Source organism: Telmatherina bonti (assembly GCF_933228915.1).
Source record: "Telmatherina bonti genome assembly, chromosome: 17".
NCBI lineage: Eukaryota > Metazoa > Chordata > Actinopteri > Atheriniformes > Telmatherinidae > Telmatherina > Telmatherina bonti.
The window spans coordinates 24,283,847-24,303,018 of record NC_136615.1 but is presented as its reverse complement, the minus strand read 5'-3'; the positions used below and the strand labels follow the sequence as shown (position 1 = coordinate 24,303,018).

The 19,172-nt window shown below is 40.9% G+C and overlaps 1 protein-coding gene across 5 annotated transcripts in view; it reads left to right on the top strand.

Moving 5' to 3' along the window:
- The window catches only part of palm2akap2 (PALM2 and AKAP2 fusion), a 73,064-nt gene extending 53,892 nt beyond the window's left edge, over positions 1–19,172 (top strand). For 3 of the 5 annotated variants that reach the window (XM_079256749.1, XM_079256750.1, XM_079256748.1), the window contains 8 exons: positions 10,963–11,175; positions 11,288–11,650; positions 12,832–12,930; positions 13,028–13,129; positions 13,213–14,617; positions 15,628–15,806; positions 16,575–16,613; positions 18,151–19,172. In XM_079256749.1, coding sequence (XP_079112875.1) covers positions 10,963–11,175; positions 11,288–11,650; positions 12,832–12,930; positions 13,028–13,129; positions 13,213–14,617; positions 15,628–15,806; positions 16,575–16,613; positions 18,151–18,270 — 2,520 coding nt within the window. In that variant the 3' untranslated portion in view covers positions 18,271–19,172. The remainder of the gene's footprint in view (positions 1–10,962; positions 11,176–11,287; positions 11,651–12,831; positions 12,931–13,027; positions 13,130–13,212; positions 14,618–15,627; positions 15,807–16,574; positions 16,614–18,150) is intronic. The other 2 variants (XM_079256751.1, XM_079256752.1) reach the window with 2 other exon arrangements.

Below are 19,172 nucleotides of genomic sequence, written 5' to 3'. Positions count from 1 at the left end.
TGTACTAGATCATCTAGTTTGGGTTGTGTTCATTCGAGTTCTGCTGATATTAGTGATATCTAGTAATATCAGGCGGCTGTACCTCAGGAGAAAGAGCAGTCGTCTTTCAACTCAAAAGTTAGAGGATCGATTCCAGTCTTTTCCTGACTGTGTGCCGAAGTGTCCCTGGGCAAGACACTGAACCCCCCCCCCACATCGCTTTGGATAAAAGCATCTGCTAAATGACTGTAGAATAGAATCTAACTGTCACTGATGATTTGTGATGTCTGGCCCATTTTGTTGATGGGATGCTAATCCAATCAATGTATTACTTAATGCTTAATCATAGATGTTTCTTTGTTCAGAATGGAAGTAAATTATTTAATGCTAAAATGACTTTTAATCAACCGCATACAGTCGTACAGTGAGCAAAGTGGATGCAGCATCGGTGCAGGAAAAAGAATAGCAGGTTTATTTAGTGGTCAGGAAATTATATCATTTGCTATTTTATTTAATCGTCGTGGACAGTTGTTTATTTTATGACATCATTATGTTAAGGTTGTTGAAATAGACTGTTTATATTTAGGTTAATCAGGATAAACTGTACTTTGCTACGGCGCTGTGCACCAGTGACTGTCTGACCATTTATTAAGTGTCGATATTCACACAGTGCACCAAAGGGAACAGAGTTCTGCAAAGTACAGATTGTTTTGTTCTCACAGTATGAACTGTTATTATACACACAGACTAAAGCAATACAGTCATTACCTTTCATCCAAGACTTGAATAATGACAGACGGCTGTTCAGCGTTACCCTTACACTTGTGTTTTCTCTTGTACATCTGCTGGGTGTGTTAATCTGGCTGCATGTCTTGTGTTTGAAGACCTTCAGCACACAACAGGTCACTCTGTCTGACTGCAGACCTTTTTGCTAAGAGCCCTCATCTGTGAGCATGTAAGTGTGTGTGTCTGTGGGGAGGTGTGGAGTGTAGCATTAGTATTCAGCCGAGAGAATCTCACTGAAGTTCTGGTGGAGCCCTTTGTTGTTGCTCCATGAAGGGGTCCATGGGGGTCGGGGATTGTGTGTGTATGTGTGTGTGTGTGTGTGTGTGTGTGTGTGTGTGTGTGTGTGAGTGGCGTTGCGAGACATTTCCAAAGGGGCACAAATAGTTTGTGAGTCCAGACATGTTTTGCACTCAAAGCTGAAAAGGGATGATATCAGTATGGTTGCTGTTTAGAGGTCTCTGGCAGTGGGTAGGTGAAAGCCGTCGTAATGAGGAAACACTCTGTTATGTGTGTGTTTCGCTCGAGATAAACAACAATCTCATCATATTTGTTGTACTTGAATGGTATGGACATTCCTTTAATTGGTCTACTCCTTGTCTGTTCACTCCCCTGAAGCTCCTGGGTTTATAAGTGTTGTTTAAAGCAGCCCTGAGCTGAGTTTTTCAGATCGCTTCTTTTTCTAAATGTTGACAGCACCGAACCTCCTAGCACATTGCAAGCAGTCAATGTCTTTTTTAAATGTGCAGATGGACTCTAATGTTTGGTTTATTTCCTGTGTTGAAGCTCGTTTCCACAGATACGAGTGAGTCCAACATCCTGGTTTCCTGTTCAGATGAATTGTGAGTTGTGATAGGCTTTAATCCAATCACTTTTTTCCTTTTGCTTTGTAATATCGTATTGTACAACTGCTTTGAAAGTTATTATCATTTACTCTTTACATGTAGCTTATCTTCGTGTTCTGGTCTCTTAAAACAACTGAGAGAGGCAAATCGAAGCAGTTAGAACTGCATACTGTGCTGGACTCAGTAAATGGCAGCATCCTATAAAAGGTTTTGCTTTTAGTAGGATTGTAAAGCTGGGCTGACTGCACATGCTTAACTTTACGTGACACTGGATCAATGCAAGGGCATAACGGGTGGCTCAGACCTTTCCTTTAGTCCAGAGATAATTAAAAAGCTTTCTTTCCTGTTCTGCCTTTGAATGGTTAGAATGAAAGCAAGTTTGGATTAAAGCAGTGTTGCAAAAAAGGGATACTAAAGGCATTTTAGTCATAATTTAGTTAAGTTATTTTAGTCTGGTTAGTATCCCAGCGTAATGTAGTGTCTGTTGAAATATTTTTATAAAGAGTACATTCTGTTTTCAGTGCAGTTACTGTTGTGCTGCTTATGCTAATAAGTGCTGTGGGATGACCATATTTTCTTTCTACCAAAAAAAAAAACGCCAAAAGATTAACTGTACTTTGATCTGGAGTCAAAATCATTGTAAACCTATTTCTATTAAAGATTTCCCATGTAAATCTGGGAAACTGCTGGACAAAATGCACATGTCAGGATAATTTATTGCTGTCCAGCTGTGGCCTGCAGTACTGATGGTCCATCATAACACTCAATCTGTGTGAGCACAACACTGACTAAAAATGTATTCACAAATGACATCATAACAAACTTTCTGGCATAGAAAACCATTTTTGTTAAAACCAGAGTTTAATCATGTCTTTTCCAGATTAATTTGTCTCGAAGAATTCAAAATTTGGGAAGATTAAGATCCCACAAAGGACCTATACTGTATGAAAATGGGTTGAACTGCTCTTTTCCTGTACCGCTGAACCTCTGGTATGTGGAGGTTTAGGAGAGGATGCAAATGCTGGAAAGAGGAGGTAAGCATGTTAAACAAAAGGCAAGCTTTCATTCCAGCTGATGCAAACAAAAAGCAGTGGCATGTAACAAAAACAGACAAGAGAGGGAAACATTACCAGCAGGTGAACTAAAGCACCGAAATTAAGATGAAAAATAATCACAGCTAATGAGTTAAGGTGACACTGGCAAAGAATTTGCGACAAAAGACACGGTTTATACACACTAACTGAGTACCGGTACTAAGATTTAGTATCAACTAGTTAGGGAGGCTAGTTGTTACCTAAGTAGGATAGGAAGTTATTAAGTGAAAAAAAAATGTAAAAAAAAAAAAACAAGAGGCTGCTCTCAAAATTAAACCAAATGAGCCAAACAATTAAAGCATCATTTAAGTCTACAGTATGTAAAATAAAAAACACAAACTATTTTTTATATGATTTTCACAAGCTTAAAATCATCAATAATTTTAAAAAAAAACCAAAACACACACACACAGATGGAGACAGACTGCACCCTAGAGCCACTCAGGCCATGACCTGATTACTAACAGAGTGTTGCTTCTGATGTTACGTGTGGGAACACCTTAACTTTTTAGACTGTCACCTCATCTGCCAGCTTGAGGTAAAATGCTTGTCTCTCATGTGCTGTGATCAGTTTAATCAGTCGCTGCGTTTCTGATTGCCTACATCCAACTTCCATCATATAAGACTGCTCCAGGCTCTACCCTATATGAAATCGATAAGAGTTGACCCCAATCTTTATATTTATACATCCTGCTGTCCTTCATTTGCAGATCCCTCTTGCTTTTTAATCTTTTTTTTTTTTTTCTACATTACTGTTCTCAGTTTTCAATAATCACCTCATCCCTCTGTAAATCACTGGCATACAATAATGAGCATCTTGCATCATTTGTGCATTACAACCCATCCTGGACTACAGCTCCCCAGGGCACATGCAATAATTGGGTTACTGTCCCGATTTTCTGAAACTGATTACTGATCATCATGTTATTTTTAGCCAGGGAACTTACCAAGAGCTTGTGCTTTGTCATTTCAAACAGGGACAATTAAAAGAGGTCACATTTTGGCATGGGCAGCGTAGCATCCATACTGTACCTATACTGAGCCTAAACTGAACCATTACTGGGAGGGAAAGCCACTGCTTGCCAGGTTCTGACAGGACACAAAGCTTTACTTGGCATATACAGACGGTTTGAAGGTTTGCTTTTCTCCAAATTAAACATAACTTTGCTTACCCCTGAACCAACTGAATTTTCTGCACGTACTCCTCCAATTCTCTTCTGTTTTTAATCAGATCATAAATGGGATCCCCAATAAACCACAAATTAGAAAGACAGAGGATTTGTGGTCTGTATTGATTAAAGAGAAGGTCCATAAAATGTGCTTGGAAAAAATATACATTAAAAGATGAAAAGTACTTCAAAAGCTTGTTTGGAAAATGTTTACAAAGACTAATATTCAAAGAAGATTTTAAACAGTGGTTTTACTTTCTGGCTGATGGAATTTCTTAAAGCAGATTTGAGTTGCTGTTTGTTGGTACAAAAGCAATATAGCACCTGGATGGGAGGTAATATATATGTTGTGTAATACTACTATAATCATATGTCCTAATTATTGACCTCTATTCTGATGTATTGATGCAGTTATGTGAAAATTCAGGACAAAATAAAAAATTATGGAACAAGGAGATGAGTGGCTACAAGTTGATTAATTGATGAGAAAATTTAAGTTTAGGTAGTTTGATGATTTAAAATATATGTGTTAACGTAATGCGAAGGATGGAAAACATCAGCAGAGTCTCATAAGGTCATCTCAGCACTACTTGGATTTTATCTCGCTACAAGGAAAAGGATTATTAACAAGTGGAAAACATTTAAAACATGTGCCAATCTTCTTAGGGGTTGATGTTCCAGAAAGTTAATCTCAAGGTCAGAGCCTGCAACTCTTAAAAAAAAAAAAAAATTGAAATAAATAAATAAATAAATAAAATCAAGAGCTGTGTAGGCTACAGCTAGTGTGTTGAATTTTTACGATATTGCTACGAGAAAAACACAGAAAGATGACTTGAGGGAAACGGTTGCCTGAAAAAACTTAGTCACACAAAATGGTCACACAGCAAGACAGCTACGCTAAAAACAGCAGTAAATCTGCAACAGAATGCTGCAATTGTCCAATTAAAATCCACACCACAGTTTTATTAAAATAAGGGTTTGATCTCAAGAGAGCTATGCATAAACAAATTCTTCAAACCTTATAGAAGTTAAAAGTTTTTTGTAAACAATGCAAGAAACTGTTATTTTAGTTCAGAAAGCAATCAGTCCAAACCACGGCTGCTTAAGATGTCTCTACAGTCTGTTAAATGATGAGGGTGTACCTGGTTTTCCACACACTGATTCTGCATTCTCGCTGAGTTATTTTTAAAGTGATGCTGTCAGGACCAGATGAATAACTGTTACGTACTCGAGACATAAAGCTTTTGTCATAAAGAACGGTGTGCTTTTTTTTCCATGACTGTACGTAGCTCATTTGTAGCACAGCCCTCCATCATTTAACACTACCCAAACACAATATTGCTAATGACTCTTGTAAGTCCAAGAAAAGTGTTTCTTGTTACATTGCGTCTAAACGTAGTGTTTGTGAGCAGAGAAAGTGAACCATGATTTAGGTCAGCTCTGGTTTCCTGTAGCCTGATCCTATGACCCAACACATATCCACTCACACACTACACGAGCAAACATATGACTAGCACTAGACTGACCATGAAATTAAGAGTCCATGAGAGTTTTTAATTGCTATTATTTTTTTTTATTTTTTTTTTTATGAATATAGCATAAAAGTTAACTATGCTAAGAGCTTAATTTATGCTCGTATTTGTATTTTACCTCCATTAAAGTTTTCAAGCCTCTGTAGCAGAACTGGGATCAGCCTTTAAATTTCCCTCCGAGTGCAGCTGTAATGAAATACTTTGAGGTTTAGCAGCATTACGGCAGGATGAAGCGGCAGCTTTCATTTCTTCATCTTATTACTTTTTATTAAAAGGTGAATACAGCCTGTAAATCTGTCCAACCCTCATAAGAGACTGAGTCAACACTCTCATGGTGTTGAAGACAGAACGAAATGCCCGTACCCTCCTATCACCTCCTCCTATTTCTTCAGTCATCATCTCTTCATCATTTGCTCTCCGCCTGACTCTTACTGTCTGCCTCCCTCAGTTTTGACGGGAGGTGCAGGTAAGAGGGGGGAGAGGGTGAGCAACACGCGCTGGAGAAAGAGAAGGCTTGGTCTTGAACAGGAAGGGCGGATGTTTTTTAGCCTGTGTGTGAGTGTTTGCGTGTGAGGCCTCGCACAGAAGGGGGCTTTGTGCATGAGGGCATCTGGAAGAAACGCACATGTGCACATGCACACGCTTAGCCCATGACATCACAGCTCACCGTGCAGCCGACAGGAATGTTACTCAGAAAGGAGAGGCTTTGTGGAGGAGAGGAAAGAGACTGGAGGGGAGGAAAAGGAGGAGAAGAAGAGGAGGAAAGGGCTTGGCCAAGGAAAAGTCCGGCACTCCCACCATCTGGAACAGGACGGACTGGGGCTGGACTCAAGTGGCCAGTATTGAACATGAAAAGGGATGAAGCATAGGAAAAGAAGACACACAGATTGTAGAAATTAAACGAAAGGAAGCTTGCTTACGGTGAATATTCTGGATCAGTAGACATCTCTGAAATAAAATAGCCTTCTAGTGCCTGTAAGAGGAAAAAGGTGAGTCCATCTGTTTAAGCTGCTTTCTCAGATAAACCATATTAAAGATAGATTTTTTTATTTTTTATTTTCTCTAATAACTTAGCAGGTAAGATCTTGAACAAACCGAGGTACCATGAAATATTTAGCTACAGAAGTCAAATGTGAACTGTAATACTGTAAGAGAAAAATAGTTTACTGTTGTTCACGTATTGATGTTGGGGTTTATGTACGATTGTGGTGTTTGTCTGGATGTTACATCACTGCGTGATGTGTCTGCGTCACACGATTACCATCACTTCTACTAAGCATCTCTGAGACAAAATCATGAAAACTCACTGCAACGCATTTGTTGGTCCAGGTTTTACAATCCAGGATATGTGAATGTGAGAACAGCAGGCTACACTTGCAGGTGGCTCCAGTTACTATACGGGATCGTATTTAGCCAAGAAATGGAGCCGGTTACACCGACCACACAGTGGTTATCCAGGAGCCTAGTGTGTGTCAGTGTATATGTGCATATGTGTCACACTTTCACTTCACATGTTCCATGTGCTTTGGATGAAGTCTGATAGCAGACTGTGACATGATATTAAAGTACAAGTCATAAACCAAGGACAGTGCTTGTGAGTCATAAATATTGTGGTTCTATTTCTTGTAAGGAGTCATTCAGAATTATTCTCATTGGGATGAACGTTGTTCCAGTGTATAAACCTCCCCCACAGTGTCTCAGGCATGCAGCTTCGTGCGTATGTTGAAACATTGTGTTTATGTGTACGTGAGTGTTTGTGATTTTTTGTGTATAATGGTCAAACCCTAAGCATTTCCAGATGTGATGGATGGAAACACACAGAGAATGAGACAGCATTTAGACACAGAACATAAGACTGTGATACGGAGCTGACTCAGAGAGACTGACTGACGACTGATTACGACTGTCCTCAGAACTCACTCGGTCCCACCCTTTTTAATACCAACAGTGTAACCTGGACCTCTTGCTTAATGTAGGATGACAGTTTTTACTTTTCCTTTAGTTGTGTGGTTTCTTTCCACACACATGGCCTCAAAATCTTTGATATGAACACACACACTTTCTGCTTTAGTTGGACAAGCAGGGTGAGTGGCGTCCCTCATCACAAGTATAACAAGCGGAGCCTTGAGGACAGCATGCTATGCCTGGAATGTTAGTTCACCTCAGTTTGAGTCAAAACCATATCTGTGAATACACACCTGTTGCACAGATACACACTTTGGCATGCAGCTACAGTTACATACAAAGTCTTTTAAGTCTGTGTGAGGCAGAATTGTATTTCATATGAGACATTCCTGTACTTTAGTACTGTTTTCCTGAGGCAGTAACAGGATATCCTCCCCTTTTGCACTGTCTACTGGACACACACTCCTACACAAACACATACAGGCATTCCTGCACATGAACACACATACATGTGTAGCATGTACAGTGGGTCAGATAAGTAAGTGGAAGTGTGTGTGAGTGTGAAAACAGAGATGACATCTTGTCCACCCTGCTGCTCTTCTATAATGTCAATAATGTCATTAAGTGGCTGAGAAATTATTTGACTGATGAATAAAATATGAGAGAATAAGAGTGAAACAAATGTGCTGGAGATGGAAAAAAGGGGGAAAATTATCAGGTAGTTTAAATGAGGCTTCATGGTAATCTTGTGAGGTTAAAGGGACACTCTGTGAAGTGTTGAAGTGTACAAATCACGTCAACTAGTATGAACTAAAATGTAAGCAGCTTGAATTGTTCCATATTAAAACCTGCAATGGAAAAAGCTATTTATCAACATACAGGTTCTCTGTGTAAATGTTTGAAAATGAACCTGAAACCTTATTTTTATCAAACAAGACCTGGACGTCTGCTGGACATATAACATTAATCTTTATGTGCAGCCACTAGATGTGGGATCTTCTATAGAGAACATCCGTAAGCTGGTTGCAGTTTTCAGCCTTCATCTTGAACATAGTTTTTTTTTTTTTTATAAAAAAAAAAACAAAAAACTTTCTAGATAGAAAAAAGTTTAAATTAACAAGTAATAGAGTATTAACTAATATGAGTAACAGATTGTAAAAAAATCAAAATATTTAGTGGAATCCATAGAGTGGATATAAACAGATGGATGGAGCCTCCTTGATGTCACCCATATGTTTCTGAAGAGCTGAATTGAAGCTCGGTGGGCAATTCCTATCATCACCATCTTGGCAGAGGCATACGTGTCGTCTCGCCAGGAAAATACAAATATGGGCAAAGAGGTAGAGCTGAGAGCGGGGCTGTGAGCGTGGGCGTGGATGATTGACATAGAGTGAACTCTGAGCTGCCTGTAGCTAAGAGCTAACCGAGCTAACCCGTAGCTAACAGAAACTTAAGCGGGCTAAAGCTAAGTCACGTTTTTAAGCGGCTAAAAACTCGGATACCTGTCAATCAAAAGGACACACCCCCAAATATGCAGAATTTCGAGATTAAATTACTTTTAAACGGGCGAATTAGAAAAAAATTCACTCCCCCCACAGTTGTCATGAAGGTAAGCCTGACCTATTAAACCAAAAATGGATTTTTGTACCAGGCTGTAAACATGTTTATTTCTGCTTGAAGTTGGTCTTTTTAACATGGGAGTCTCTGGGGATTCATTCTGTTTTGGAGCCAGCCCCTAGTGGATGAAGGGGGAACTGCAGTTTTATGCACTTCCGCATAGGCTTCACTTTTTACTGCCGGAGGTTGCCGGTTTTAATATAAAACTGTCGGAGTTTAGATGTTATTTTCTGTATGTTAGTCTGATTAAATTACCCCATAGCATTAGTTATTGTTTTGGCACAACCTGCCATCTACTAGATTGATACAAAAATAAACTGCGAAAGTGTCCCTTTAACAGAATGAGGGTTCTCTCATATATTTGAATTCAACCTCAAACAGTACAAACTAAGGAATTTGCATGTGACTAAGCCGGATGGGTCACCAAAATGCCCTCAGATTTTTTTTTCCTTTTGTTTGAGGAGGGAGGAGACAGCACTAAAGTGTTAGAGGAAATCGTTGCTTCATTATAAGAGAGAAAAAGGCTTTTTTTTTTTTTTTTTTTTTAACAGGCAGGCTTTTATAATCCTCCATGTGACTCCACTGACCGCTGTGTATACATTTGAACAATTTTTAAAAAGGGAAAGGAAGCAACAGAGGAAGGAAAAGACACATGGAAAGCAGTGAAATGTGTGGATTTATTATCTCACAACTGTAGAAATTTCCATAAACATAATAAACGTCTATCAGGTATCGTGTCTGAGGCACTAGAAAGCACGGACCTCCTCCTTATCACTGTGTGTACTCTAAATGTGAACTGAGCTCATTTACTGAAGTGATGTTCACACACACAGTCACAGATTACAATGACAGAGGTCAACAACTCCCCCTGGAAATATATGCATCCTTAAGGAAGAGCTGCAACGAGTACAAGACCTTAAAAAGAGAAGCCAGTGGAGTATTTGCCAGTGATCCACATGCAGACAAAGAGACAGGTCATAAAGACAGGAGTGTGTAAATGTAGCTAGTCACTAACAGTGGCTCTGGAATGTGTGGAATGAATGGTTCTCTAAAGCAGGAGGTCGCAGGCCTGATCCCTGCGTGACGAGGGGAGTGGATTTCTTACCTGGGTCCATCGGTGGTTCATTATTAAGGAATTAAGGAAATGTCACTGAAATCAAGTTTTTTTTAAAAATTATTATTATTTTATGATCTAAAGTCTATCTGGAAGATATTCAAAGATACATTTCATCACCAACTTATTTCCCAGCTGTAGAAGGAGCTGTAGCTGGTGGCATTGATAGCTGCAGCGAGTGTGGAATTTTAGCGTTAGGCAGCCATATTTCCTCCTCTCAGAACAATTAATCTGATTCTGAACCAGAAATTTCATCAAAGAAACTTCAGGTGAAGCCGGTTCACAAATACTGAGTTTGGGAAGAAAAAGAAAGAGAATGTGTTTCACTAAATATATAACTCTTTAGAGCTGACAGACTTATTGTGTATTGATTTTAGTATTTAGTATTGTTAAGGAGGATGATTGGATTCATTTTAGTGTTTGATAAGAAATCAAAACAACATTTTTATAAACATTTACTGCACAACAAAATCAGAAGTTTTAGTCTGCAACTTTATCCATTTATTTTTCTTAAAAATACATAAACTGCTGTCAACATCCTAATTGTTTCGGTGTTCCATTTATTTAGCGCGCAGAAGCTAAATAAACATTTACAAACATAAGAGTGATAAAGGGTGAGAAAACTTTGTTCATGCTGAAGGTTGTTTAAAACTGCAATATAAGATGTCGCCCCCTAGTGATGGGAAACACAAACTGCGCTGGACCACTGCAGAGGATTAACTAAACACTGTTCTGCTGCAATGCAGACTGACAGATTTGTGTGTCTGTATGAGGTGTGTGTGTTTTCTTAAAGAGATTATTAAAAGATTACTGAAGGTAATCTGGATATTAAATGTCTATTACCTGTCATCTTGGGTATGAACTGATCATAAACAGCCTTTTACTTGCAGAGCCTCAAGTGACTCATGTTCGTTTGTTACACAGAAACTGTGGCATGCAGCTGAGGATGTCAGTGACACCTTTCCAAGAGAACGAGCCCTGAAGAGCGTCAGTTTCCAGGAATCGGTCAGCTTTATCACCGACAGCCCTGCAAATATGGAATTGGAGAGCCAGCAGATCCAACATGGCTGCCTCAGCAGTAACCGAGCTCACGGTGCTGGTGTAAAAGTAGAATCTCCTGACAGCGATGTAGCGCAGGTATTCAGCCTTTCTTTATATATTTAAACAGGAATTTTTTTTTTTTTTTAAATAATTCTCACTTTCCATCCATCTCACACTCCAACGGTATTGAAACCTTGCGTGATTACAGGAGATCCGTTACCTGGACCAGGTCTTGGATGCAGCATCAGAAACACCTACAAATGGAAGCGCCTCCCCATCAGAGCACATCAAACCAATCGTCATCGATGGAACCTCTCCCTCTGTCTGTGTGTCAGCCTCGTCACCCACCAGTCACCAGCCAATCATTGTAGAAGGACAAAGACAGAGCACCTTCGTCCACCAGGATGGCTCTCCTGTGAGAACAAATGGGCATGTGCACGGAGACGAGTCAGGGTGCAGCAAGGCCAAGTTTGAACTGCGAGCATTTCAGGAGGAGAGACGTCCAGCAAAACTCTTCACCCCTGGAGAGGAGCAGCAAGTCAGGGTGACGAGGAGACGACCCTCAGAGGAGGTAAAAGGCTGTTAGCTAATGTATCAGATGTAACGCCATGCAGAGACACCGCAGGAAAAACATGCTGTGCTTTGTTCTAGAGTTACTGTCTGCTTTCTGAGTTATGGATAAGATTTCCGACTTTTGAAATTACTTTTAGTTTAATTCTCACATTGGATGCATACAATCCAAGTTAAGTGTTTCCATTTTCCCACAGTGAGTAAAATAAAATGGAAAAGATAAATCTAATATTAATATTACATAATATAGGTATTAGAAATAGTGTAACAAATTAGGTTTAGTGCAAAAAGTTCAGTAAAAATGCAAGCACAGTTATGTTTGCACTTAGTTTATCCACAAAATAATGACCATAGCTTCGGTTAAAGTAAATGTAACATGTAGATAGCGTGTGTAATCCAGCTTGAACTGAAAGTGGAGGGCAGCCCTGAGTCACATGATATGTTGGCGATACCCAAAAAGTCGGTTCTGGTCACATTTTTGTCAGATATTAGGAAACCGTGACAACCACCAGAAACTAGAATCATTTACTAGAAATATACTAGTTTGAGGAAAAAGCAGGACTACTTATTTAAACTAGACATACTCATATTTAGCACCAAAAAAAAAATTGCTGCATTTTATGCATTCATTCATTCGTTATCCTCTTAGACTGATGAAGGGTCACGGGGAAGCTGGAGCCTATCCTAGCAGTCTTTTGGGCAAAAGGCGGGGTACACCCTGGACAGCTCGCAGGGCTGCATTTTAAGCATATGATTCACAAAATTAAAAAAAAAAAATTAAGTAGAGCTGGGATCTATTTTGTGATAAACTTTTCTAAATACTATACTTCTGTTTCTCTGGTTTGCTTCACTTTAAACTCTGTGTCCTCTGTGGGCTGAAACAAATAAACGCCTGCCTTTGCACCAGGCTCTTCCTCATCCTCTTCTTCCTAATCTGATCTTTCACCCTTTCCTGTCTCATCTCTCTATAGACTTTTTATTTTTGAGTTAAAAGTCCTAATTCTAAATGATCCCTATCTCCATGAGCTCCACCTTGGCAGAGGGAATAAATATTTACTCACACTTTTATTATCCCGGAGACCTCAGGTTTCCTTTTATCTGTTTTCATATGAACCCTAAAAGTTCACTGAGGTCCTCTTTGTGCAGATCCATACTAATCTTCCTGGACGTTTCTCCTGTCAGGTTCAGGAGTTGGAGCGTGAGCGGCAGGAACTGATCAGAGACCAGGCAGTGAAGAAGAACCCTGGAATCGCACAGCGCTGGTGGAACCCTCCCAAAGAGGTTGACCTTCCATATCCTCTGTCTTTTGTTTTCCACTTTGAAGTTTGGTAACTTCCTGACACATTGATTGATTTTCTGGTTGGTTCATTCTTCCAAGGTCCCTCTGGAAGAACAGCTGGACCCAGAGCAGCTTGAGTCTCTCAAGAAATACAAGGAGAGGAAACAGCAGAAACAGAGTCCCACCTATACATGCACACAGGTAACACACATGCAAACTTAAGCCTCTTGTCGTCTTCTATCGTCTTCCTTTGCATTTCAATTGGTTCTTGTATGTATTCGCAGACCCAGGTATCAGGTCTTCCCCTAATGGTGAGCTTTGATCCAGATATAAGCAAGAAGGAGGACATTGTTGAGGAGCAAATTGATTTCTCATCTGCCAGGAGGCAGTTTCTGCAGAGCGAGCCTTTCAAGAAGGATGTTACTCCTCAGTTGTACTCCGCCAAACCCTTCTCAAAATCTACGACAAGGAGCAGCCCGGGGAGCACAGACATTGTTGCAGAAACTGGAGAGACTCGCGTGACCTGGTCTGGGGAAGGAACTGCAGGAGAATTTACGTGCGCTCGAGCTGTGATGACCATCCTGCAGGAGGAGGAGGAAGGAAAAGGTCACTTTCATTCATCTTTCCACCCAGAAGAGTCTGACTCGGGGTTAGATGAGTTGTCTGTCCGCTCTCAGGACACGACTCTGTTTAGCTTGGATAATATTTCTGACAGCGGGGCCTCCCTGCCCCCGACCCCGCTGCCACTCACCCCTGTGTCCCCACCCACCCCACAGCCCACCACTCCAGTGAATGGGCAGACTAGCAGCAGCCCAACAGAAGACGAGCTGGAGTATCACGCAGGGGTGCTCGTCCAAAACGCCATCCAGAGTGCCCTAGCATCTCAGAACGGAGGGGATTGGCAGCCATCTGATTTGAACTCTTCACAGCTGAGCGCCCCTGTGTCACCATCCTCTGCCTCCACAAGCAGCCCAGTGCCAGTTTCTTCCTCTCCTGTGTCTTCCACCGGAGCTCCCAGTTTCCAGTCGCCTGTGTCCTCCAGTCCTGCGCCATCCAACCCGTCCCCACTGCCAGATGCGCAGTCACAGGTGAGGGTGAGTTCCCAAGAGAAGCCGTCAGAATGGCAGCAACTCCAGGCGCCTTCCCCTCCGTCTTCTCAGCCCGTCTCGCCACCGCAGAGACCCAGAAATGGAGGCCCAAGGATCAAAATCCAGTCTTCTTACACCAGAGCGCTGGCCTCCTCAACTCCTGCTCCAACTCAAGCTCCTGCTTCTACCACAGCAGCTCCGGTCTCCAGGCCAACCCCAGTCTACCGTCCCCCTTCTCCTCCGAGTCCAGAGAAACCAGAATTCAGCTACTTCAGTAAATACTCGGAGGCGGCTGAACTGCGGAGCACAGCAGCAGCGGCGCGAGGCCCTGAGGCGGAGCCAGCCAGCGGTCCGTTCCGGTTGCGCTCCAAGAAGCAGCGAACTCTGTCCATGATAGAGGAGGAGATCCGAGCAGCTCAGCAGAGAGAGGAAGAGCTGAAGAAGCAGAGGGAGGTGCAGCCTGCTGTTGTGCGGCCAGGCAGCACCTCCAGTCATGGACCGGTAAGGACTAGAATGAGGCAGACCACCATTTCCCCTGCAGATAAGATGAAGAGCAACAGCCTGCCAACCAGACTCACACTGACAGCACGGACAGCACCAGGTTAGCTTGCACACTAATGGCGCTTTTCCATTAGTATCAGCTTGTCTCAACTTGTTGCGCCATTGTTTGTCACTTAATGTAAACAACTTGCAGGTTGGAGTCGCTCTCATAGACCGTAAAAGAAAGATAGACGGAGTTGCTGGTGGTAAAAAGTGAAGCCTTGGTGCATAAAACTGCAGTTCCCCCTTCATCCACTAGGGGCTGCAAAACGGAGCAAATCCCCATAGACTCTCATGTTAAAAAGGCCAACTTCATAGCAGAAATAAAAATGTTTACGGCCTGGTTCAAAAATCCATTTTAGGTTTAATAGGTCAGGTTTACCTTCATGACAACTGTGGGGGGAGTGAATTTTTTTCTAACTCGCCCGTTTAAAAGTAATTTAGTCTCGAAGTTCGGCATATTTAGGAGTGTGTCCTTTTGATTGACAGGTACCCGATCTCCTGCTTCAAGTAAGAAGAATGTAGAACAACTGCGATTTTTAGCTAGTTGACAATGTGACTTAGCTTTAGCCCGCTTACCTCCGTTAGCTGGTTAGCTCCTGTTATCTCCGGGTTAGCTTGGTTAGCTCTTAGGTACAGAAAGCTTGGAGTTCACTAGATGTCAATCATCCACCATGATTATCACAGCCCCCCTCTCAGCTCTACCTCTTTCCCATTAATGTATTTTCCGGGCAAGACGACACGCATGACGCTGCCAAGAGGATGATGGTAGGAACCGCCCACCGAGCTTCAATTCAGTTCTTCAGAAACCTATGGGTGACGTCACAGAGACTACGTCCATCTTTTTATATACGGTCTAAGGATTTCACACAAACCCACCCATTTTAGACCTGGTACTAAATTGTAATGGAAAAGAAACAGGACCAAGCTGAGATGAGTTGAGGCGAGTTAAGTTGGCACAAGCTGATACTAATGGAAAAGAGGAATAATGTTTCTCTAATCATACCAACAGCAGCTCATCTTTCTGCGAGTGTGACAGATTTAGTTTTGTTTTTCCTTGATGTTTTGCAGGGAAGATCGAAAAGGTTCGTCCTGCGCCCCCTGTCTCACCCTCACCCTCTGAAGGAGCCCTGAGCGATGCTGGTAGCGAGGACTCGGGAGGATCACGCCCCAAAAACTTCATGCAGACACTTATGGAAGACTATGAAACACACAAGGTGAAGAGGAGGGAGAAAATGGAAGACAACAGTGTAAGTATTCCCTCCTGGAGATTGTAAGAAAGAAATGGCTCCATTTCACTGTATCTCTATGCAAAAGTAATAATAGCTGAGCAAATGGAGCTACAAATACAAACATATTGATCTACATTTTTAGAGATGTGGATAGTTTACATTCATTAATCCCTTACTTTAAATATTGTTTGTTAAACAAACAGGTTATTAGAAACCCAATGATTTTTAGTTATGAGACCTACATCAGTGAGTGATGTTACTTAACACACCACATGCTTGCTTGACTTCTGCAGTTTATATTGCCAATACAATTGAAAGCTTCCATTTATGGTGTGTTGGTATGAGCTAATACTGTATAACAGCATGAGAAAATTCCCCGTCTGGAGTCAAAGTGAAAGTAAGTCTCAGAAGCTGGGACTTTCTGTCCTGGCACACTATTCAGTATGAGGTTGCTCCTCAAAAGCTCAGAGTTTCATTAATAAACATTCACAAAGTCACACAAGCAGAAAATAATGGAAAGTTTTATCTTTTATTTCATGGTTCATACTGTAAGCAGCATCTACTTCATTTCACATTCACATAACAAAAAGGTTGCAGTCAAGGGCAAATTAATTCCCACCTTAAACTGATTAAATGATACAAATTCAGACATTGTGATAACAAATGTCCACTTTTCTTATTTTTATGCTATTAGATTGTCATAAGCAGCTGATTTTGTTGTCGTTTGACCGTGATTTCATTACATGTTGACTTGTACTGCTGCTTCTCTCCTACTCCGTTGCTCAGTATGCCCATTTGTTGCTGGCTAATGAGGTAACCACTGAGGTACCTGTTGCACCCCGAAACCTTTTCACTCCTCTAACTGCCTTCATTAACAGACCTGGGTCAGACTATACCACAGAGCACTTTTTTTTAAAACCCAATACATTCCTACTTGTATCTGATTTGTAATAGCATATAGTTTATAGATTTACACACTCTTGAGTTCTTCCAGCGTGAGACATCACTTTTATAGACCGTTTTGTCCAATAATTTAAGCCTCCACAACATATTTACTGCTCCCAGGTCTGCTTGTTGGTTCACTGACTGTGCAGTGTTTTGTTGTGTTGGTTCTGCATGTAATTGTTTATTGATTTATTGTGACACTTGACGCACTCATGCACCTTTGCCACCTGCATACTAAATGAAAACATTCACACTTAATATTTAGTTCCAACAAAAAAGGTCATAAAGATGCTCTACAGAATTTGAAGTACAGATTTTTATGGCTAATATATGAGAATATGAACGCCATTAATAGTCATATTTTTTTTTATTTAATGTAGTTTATTTTCTGTGTTTCATATTGAAGATTGATGCATCAAACATTCATAATCCTATGCAGAAATTTTTAAAAAGTATTAAAAAGAGATGTGATACTTAAGTAAAACATGAGCTCATATTTAAAAATGTAAATCACAAGTTTGATAGTGATTCAGTATTAAATCAATTCAGTTAAAATAAATCTATATTTTAGGGTTTGACATCGATATGACACTATATCTTGTGTCTATTTAACTCAGTGGTTCCATTCGTATAAAATCACAAAGTGTAGCTAAACTTTAAAAGTGTAATTTTATTTATGAGCCTGGTCAGACATTTGAGTGAAAATCAGTCTGTTTTTCTTGAAGCACCTCAATAAATGATTATTACATTTGGATTGGATGCTGTTGGACTGTTGATCACTGAATTTTTGTTTAGCTGTACAACAGTCTATTTTTGCAAACCTGCTTACTGTGCATGTGAAACTATTTTGTATATGGATGTTTGTCATCATCTGGAGACTTAAGCTGAACTGCTGAAGTCACCACCAGGTTTTGTAAAAAAAAAAAGAAAAAGAAAAGAAAATTCAAATCCATCTTTTTCTGTCACCGTCACTTTTGGTAGACTTAGTCACACTTTTACCCACAATCCACTGCACTGTCACCCTGCCCTGACGCTACCCTGGGCTCATATCCATAACAGAGTTTTTCCCGAGTGTAAATAGTGTTCATGTGCTTGTAAAATGATTGCTTTTGTTTTGTTTTTTTCCTTTATTGTTGTTTGATTGAGCAGAGGGACAATGCCTGGATACATTTTAAGTTGCAACTAGAGCATGAAACTGGAACCAAGTGTCTTGTGTTGTTTCTGTTGAATACTGCTGGTGTGCTTTATCTTTTATCTTTGGGCAGATTTGGTATAAAGTCACTATGAAGATCACCCAACCAAGCGCTCCCTCAGTGTTTAACACACTGTGCATGTCATATTCCTGAAAAGCATGCGTTTCATATCTGTGACATTTCGCTGACTCCTTGAATCTGATTGGATTGTTTTGTGTTTGCAGGTTTTGGAGGCCACTCGAGTGACACGGAGGAAAAGCAACATGGCATTGAAATGGGAGGCTGGTATCTATGCCAATGAAGAAGGCGAGGAAGAGGAGGAAGAGGAAGAAGAAGAGGAGTGAACATGTCCCCTCAGAGACGTTGAAGGAGATGAGTGGAAAACAGGAAGGAGAGGAGGATGTGGAGACAGGAAGACAAATAAAAACAGGAGGAGTAAAGGACAGAAAAAAACAGTATTTATTGTAATAACAGTATCCTGACGGTCACATTACCCAATCCCCCAACCACCACCACCACCCTCTGGCTTGAGCCAGTGGGGCTTATTAATGAGTTGGAAACTGAAGGCATTACAGTATGTTAAGTGACTCAGTATATAAGAGTTTTTCAGGTATTGAGGTGTGTTTGGAGGCACAAGAGTCAGCAAGAGACACTGAGGAAGGGTTTTATGGTGGTCTGAGGATGATGTAAGATGTTTTTATACTAGGTAGTAGAAGATGAATGACTTCATAGGATTGTTCCTATATGTGCAGTTTAAATATAAAAATTTGGGCTAAGTTCCAATAATTTGTGTTGCCTGGGAAGTATTGATGAGAGGTTTGGCTGTGTTTGCTTAAAAATAATCCCAGTCATTGTGAGTAAAATAGAAGCAGGTGTGTGTGTGTGTGTGTGTGTGTGTGTGTGTGTGTGTGTGTGTGTGTGTGTGTGTGTGTGTGTGTGTGTGTGTGTGTGTGTGTGTGTGTGTGTGTGTGTGTGTGTGTGTGTGTGTGTGTGTGTGTGAAGTGGCTTTTAAGAAACCTCGCTGACTGAAACAAAAGGAGACAAAACGCAGCCACTAACGCACACAAACCATGTCTGGATTGTTTTGTCCTTTGATGATGCTGCTGCAGGAAGGCTGAACTGAACCAAAGGGCGCCACAACTCTTCACCTTTAGAATGTTTGATATCGTGTGCATCCTGCAGTGCCAGAGTATACCACAGTGCAGACATAACACAAGCATGGCGTGTGGGTGGGCGCTTTCATGTA